The sequence below is a fragment of the Ceratina calcarata genome, unplaced genomic scaffold, assembly GCF_001652005.2.
Source record: "Ceratina calcarata isolate Rehan_Ccalc_2016 unplaced genomic scaffold, ASM165200v1 scaffold502.2, whole genome shotgun sequence".
Classification (NCBI taxonomy): Eukaryota; Metazoa; Arthropoda; class Insecta; order Hymenoptera; family Apidae; genus Ceratina; species Ceratina calcarata.
Window position 1 is genome coordinate 28,567 of NW_017174652.1, and position 4,700 is coordinate 33,266.

At 34.9% G+C, this 4,700-nt stretch overlaps 2 protein-coding genes across 3 annotated transcripts in view; one reads left to right on the forward strand and one right to left on the reverse strand.

Moving 5' to 3' along the window:
- Positions 1-785, forward strand: part of Plod (procollagen lysyl hydroxylase) — a gene marked incomplete at its 5' end in the record, with an annotated part of 21,082 nt that extends 20,297 nt beyond the window's left edge. Inside the window, one exon of the mRNA XM_018029905.2 lies at positions 148-785. Coding sequence (XP_017885394.2) covers positions 148-432 — 285 coding nt within the window. The remainder of the gene's footprint in view (positions 1-147) is intronic.
- Positions 783-4,694, reverse strand: LOC108628153 (protein maelstrom-like). Of its 2 annotated transcripts, XM_018029906.2 has the most exons (3): positions 4,467-4,694; positions 2,661-4,217; positions 783-1,831 (listed from the first exon to the last, which is right to left on the reverse strand). In XM_018029906.2, exon 2 carries the CDS (start codon positions 4,116-4,118, stop codon positions 2,691-2,693), a length of 1,428 nt encoding a protein of 475 aa, XP_017885395.1. In that variant the 5' UTR covers positions 4,119-4,217; positions 4,467-4,694; the 3' UTR covers positions 783-1,831; positions 2,661-2,690. The 2 variants fall into 2 exon arrangements, with proteins under 2 accessions (XP_017885395.1, XP_026672076.1); XM_026816275.1 differs by lacking the exon at positions 4,467-4,694 and having other exon boundaries at positions 2,661-4,460.
- Positions 4,695-4,700: the final 6 nt, after the last annotated feature.

A 4,700-nucleotide genomic window follows, 5' to 3' on the forward strand; every position in this document is an offset into this window, starting at 1 on the left:
TTTCTTTTTAAAAAATGCGTTTCTAAAATGCATAAACTTTTGGGATTGACTGTACAGCCAATACATCCTTAAATCAATTAAAATTCCCATAAACGTGTAAACATCACTAATAATGAAAATGATTGACCGTTTCATTTAAATTCTTAGCCACCACGATCGTTGATGAACTTCGTCGTGAGATATCGACCGGATGAGCAACCGTCGTTGAAGCCACACCACGATAGTTCTACTTACACCATTAACATAGCGTTGAACAAAGTGGGCGTCGATTACGAGGGCGGAGGGTGCAGATTCATTCGGTACAACTGTTCCGTGACGGGCACGAAACCCGGCTGGATGTTGATGCATCCCGGCCGGTTAACTCATTACCATGAAGGGCTTCGAGTCACTAGCGGCACTCGATACATCATGATTTCGTTCGTCGACCCTTGATTCACGCAACGAATTCTAGAATGCTGTTAAATGCGATTCCAAAAAGTAGATGTAAGATCGTACAGCTCCGGCCTCATTGAACACTGTTAACAGAGTATTCACACTACGACTCCTATAAAACCTGTGATTTTCAATGACAACAGATTCTGCGGCCAATCTAAAACTCATGTGGTCGTTTATATGTAATGTAAAGTGAACCATGAAGATCGCTGCAAGATCTGCCTTTAATCTACTTTCAATCTGCAAATTTGTCTAAACGTACACCAGTGTCATTGCAGATTTTTTAACAGATGCATTAACAATTAACGATTAAATTTGTCTAAGTATGAATCGATGATTAGAGTACTCATTATAAATTACTCAATAAAAGAGTTACAAGCAATTTTAGTAAATTAAAAACATTTTGGAACTGTGAGAAAATGGTGTGACGACAAGAACATTAGTTGATGTTGTGTTTAAATTTTATAGTAACAAATTGTCAATATCGAACAATTATAAGTGTATTATATAGATTAGTATTATTATATTGATTTTTATTCTTATTAATTATTATTTTATTAATAGTATTATATTGATATTTAATATTAATACCTTTATGAATGCTTATAAGCTGCTTATAAGTTACACGAAATCAAGTGATTGCACTGATTTTAACGAACCATCGCCTTAAATGAAAATAAGAACTCCAATAAATGTTAAATCAATTCTAAACGTCAAATTACCTATTTTTGACAAAAAGATTGTTTATAAGTTACTCGATAAAAAAGTTAGAAGCAACTTCCCTAAATTAAAAACAATTATTTGTTCCTTCAAAACTATGGCACAATGATAGAAAGACAAGAATATTAGTGGACGTTCTGTTTAAATTCTAGTGAATATTATGTTACTATATTGAGAAAAGGATGGCTAACAGAAATACAGTATAATAATACTACATTATACTCTAATAATACTCAGTATTCAACAGCTTAGAATAATATTTATAGTGAGTATAAAAATAGTACGAAAACGATGTTCTGACTAATTGGCAGTAAAAAAAATAGTACATAATTCATATAGGAAACGAGTTACGTATAAATACATTATATACTTTGAAGAAACCAATAACTACCTAATATAAAACAACATTGGTCAAACAATAAAATAATACTCGTTGTTTCTCTTCTCACTGCTTAAAACATCCATCCCCTTTATAGAGATCTCATTTCCGTCATTATCTTCTTAAGTTGCTTTTAACTTACTCCTCCTGAATTCATTCCCAATCGCTGGAAAATTATTGTCAGTGGATGGTTGAATATTGTGCTCATACATTTGAAGAGAGATAGGCGTGTTCCTTGGTTGTCGCAACGGTCGTGTTGTGGTAAATATACAATACTCGAGTCTGTTGTACTTGTTCCAGCTACTCATAAGAAATGTGTACGTATAGATACAATACATGTATTTATAAGTAGGACGGTCCACCTAAATATTTCCCTCATTTGTGATGATAGAAAAAGTATATTTTATTCAAATGGCGTTAAACGGTGAATGCTTTGCAATAATTTACCTGAATTTTGTTTTAATATGACTGACATAATTATTAGGGATCAAGTTTTCAGGCTTAAAATATCAGACTTATATGTTTGCACTAAAAGTCAGTGGTATCGGTGGAAATGAATTTTATATTTAATTTCAAAATTCAAATTTTGGGAAACACAAGTCACTTTAAGTGACTCCTGTTACTAATATACTTGAATGCGTATGAATACTAATTGCAATATGCAAAAGAAAAAATATACATCCACAATTTATGTTACATAAAAATTTATAAAGTCCACGAATTTTCAGACCTTGCCAGATTTGAAGGAGTATCCCTTCGACTACGATTTTCAATGAGGTTTAATTTCTCCAATTCTNAAAAAATGTACTACTATACAAACAGTATGTGTAAAATATTTCCATAAACGATCCATAATTTATGTTAAATAAAAATTCATAAACTCCGTGAATTTTCAGATATCTCTTTAAATACAATATTCGATATTTTGGATACTTAATTATAAAAATATACATTTACAAATAAAAAATAACTTAAAACAAAATCCATCATTCATCTTTTGATACCATTTAGCATAATAAACATTTTCATGAAAAATGAAGGAGGTATTTAGGACTCTAAATTTAGGTGAACCACCCAGTATATTTTTAACAAACAAATAATCAGTAAACAAACTCTCATAAAATAATACCTGTGTTTACTCCGTTGAAGTAGTCAATGTTTAAAAGCTGCGTCCTCTTCCTAAAGATCTCAATTCCTTCGGCGTCATGTTTTTTCTACATCCTCTCCCAATTGATGGAAAACTCTCCTCATACGAGGAGTCATTAGTATTACTGGATGCTTGAAGAGAGGCGGGCATGACTTTAGGCAACCGCAGCGGCCGCTGCGGCAAACGCTCAGTGTCCGTCTCCGACGAAGTAGTTGCACTAATTTTGCCATGGTCAATGATTTCCAGTGGCTTGGATTCCTCGCGTCTACGTTGTTCTTGCGTGTATGAACGCGCGGACACTTTCAGTCGATGACTGTCAGATACGCCGTTTAAATCCTTCTTTTTCTTCTTACCAGCAGTTAACCATTCCATACGTGCCGCTAATTCGTCAACATCAGTACCGCTGGCCTCATCTTCTTTTTGACATGCCGGGTAATGAATACCTTCAATCACCTTGACATTCAAATGTTTGCAACAATAGTCACATATGGTATATCCCCATCGTGTGACTATCGATTTACTACAATACTGAGCAGTGTTGTCCAGGAATTTATGAAAGTCACACTCAGAGCCGGACGTATAAGCGAAAATATCTTTTTCGAATTCTAATATAGCGACGGCGATCGGAACAGGACTTTCGCCTTGAATGTTTTTTGAAACTGCGTTTAACACTTCACTGAATAATACTTCTATTGAGTAAATTTTGAAATCTTCGATTGGTTTTTGAGCAGCGTCGCACATCCTAAGTAACAATGAATCCACAGCAGGCTTTAAATTGTTGGTAGTGAACAGTGGTGGGAGTTTATTTCCAGTCATATTCGATTCCAAAAAGCTGACCAATTTCATATACATTAATCGAAAGTCGCTCTGTCCATCTGCATAATCTATGGGTATTTGGTGTGAATCTGCACTAACTGCAAGGGCTTCTCCCTTATATCCTAATGGTATTGGTATATTCAATATTTCATGGTAAACGTTTTCTGTTCCACCCTTTATACTAAATTCTGCTACTGCAAACTCGGCGGGACCGTACTCAGTCTTGTTAATTCCTATTTGTTTCCTGTAGAACCAATTAACATGTATGAATATGTACTTCATGCTTTCCAAATTTTCATGCCTCAGTCCAATCGAAATGACAGAGGATATGTATTTTTTCATATTTTCAATCAGCTCCTTTTCTTGTCTCTCCTGTTCTTCTATTTCGACCAAACTTTCCCCGAGTGTCGTGTATTTATTTATACTTCCTTGAGCTTGAATTTTCCTGTCTTTCGCGAGAGCCTCATACTCGCCTCTGTGCGTCGGATCGAGTTTTTTCCAATCCTCGGTACACTTGGGATCACTAGCGATGTCTTTCAAACTTCGATTCGGCGTTCGTTGCTGCTCTCTCCAGTTGAGCATGAAGTAATAAAATGCGTTATGTCCCTTGATTTTTTTCGACATTATTGATCAAGGTTATTTAGCAGAAATAAATTTAATGAAGCAAAATGGGAAAATATTGCGTGTTTCTTAAATCCTTCGCATTCGGAGCCTAATGGTACCCTACAATTCAAAGAAATGAGTATGTTATTGTTCGTAGCGCCGATTTTGTTCTCGAACTGACAATGGAATCTCTGTCGAGAGTTGTTTATTCGAGCGAACTTCGTTAACAATGCAGAACAATCACCGATGAGTGTTGATGAAAATATATTTATTCGATTTTGGTTATTCACTACTCGACGCTTAATACAATTCTAACTTTTTATTATCAGAATTAAAAAATATTTTCTGTGTATTACTTGAATTACTTACCGACCCACTGAAACCTGAACTTGAAGGATTGGAAACGAATATAATATTATTTCACTACAGTCACTACCCACAATCACTGTCACTACCTACGGATGTACGACTATTTGCTAATTTTCAACTGGTTTCGCATTTCAAGATTACAATAGGAAGGAAATGGGAGACTGGAAAGGAGATAAGGACAGGGGAACAACAGGTCGGGTCGGAGTACCGGTAAGGAATAAAAGTACTTGACGA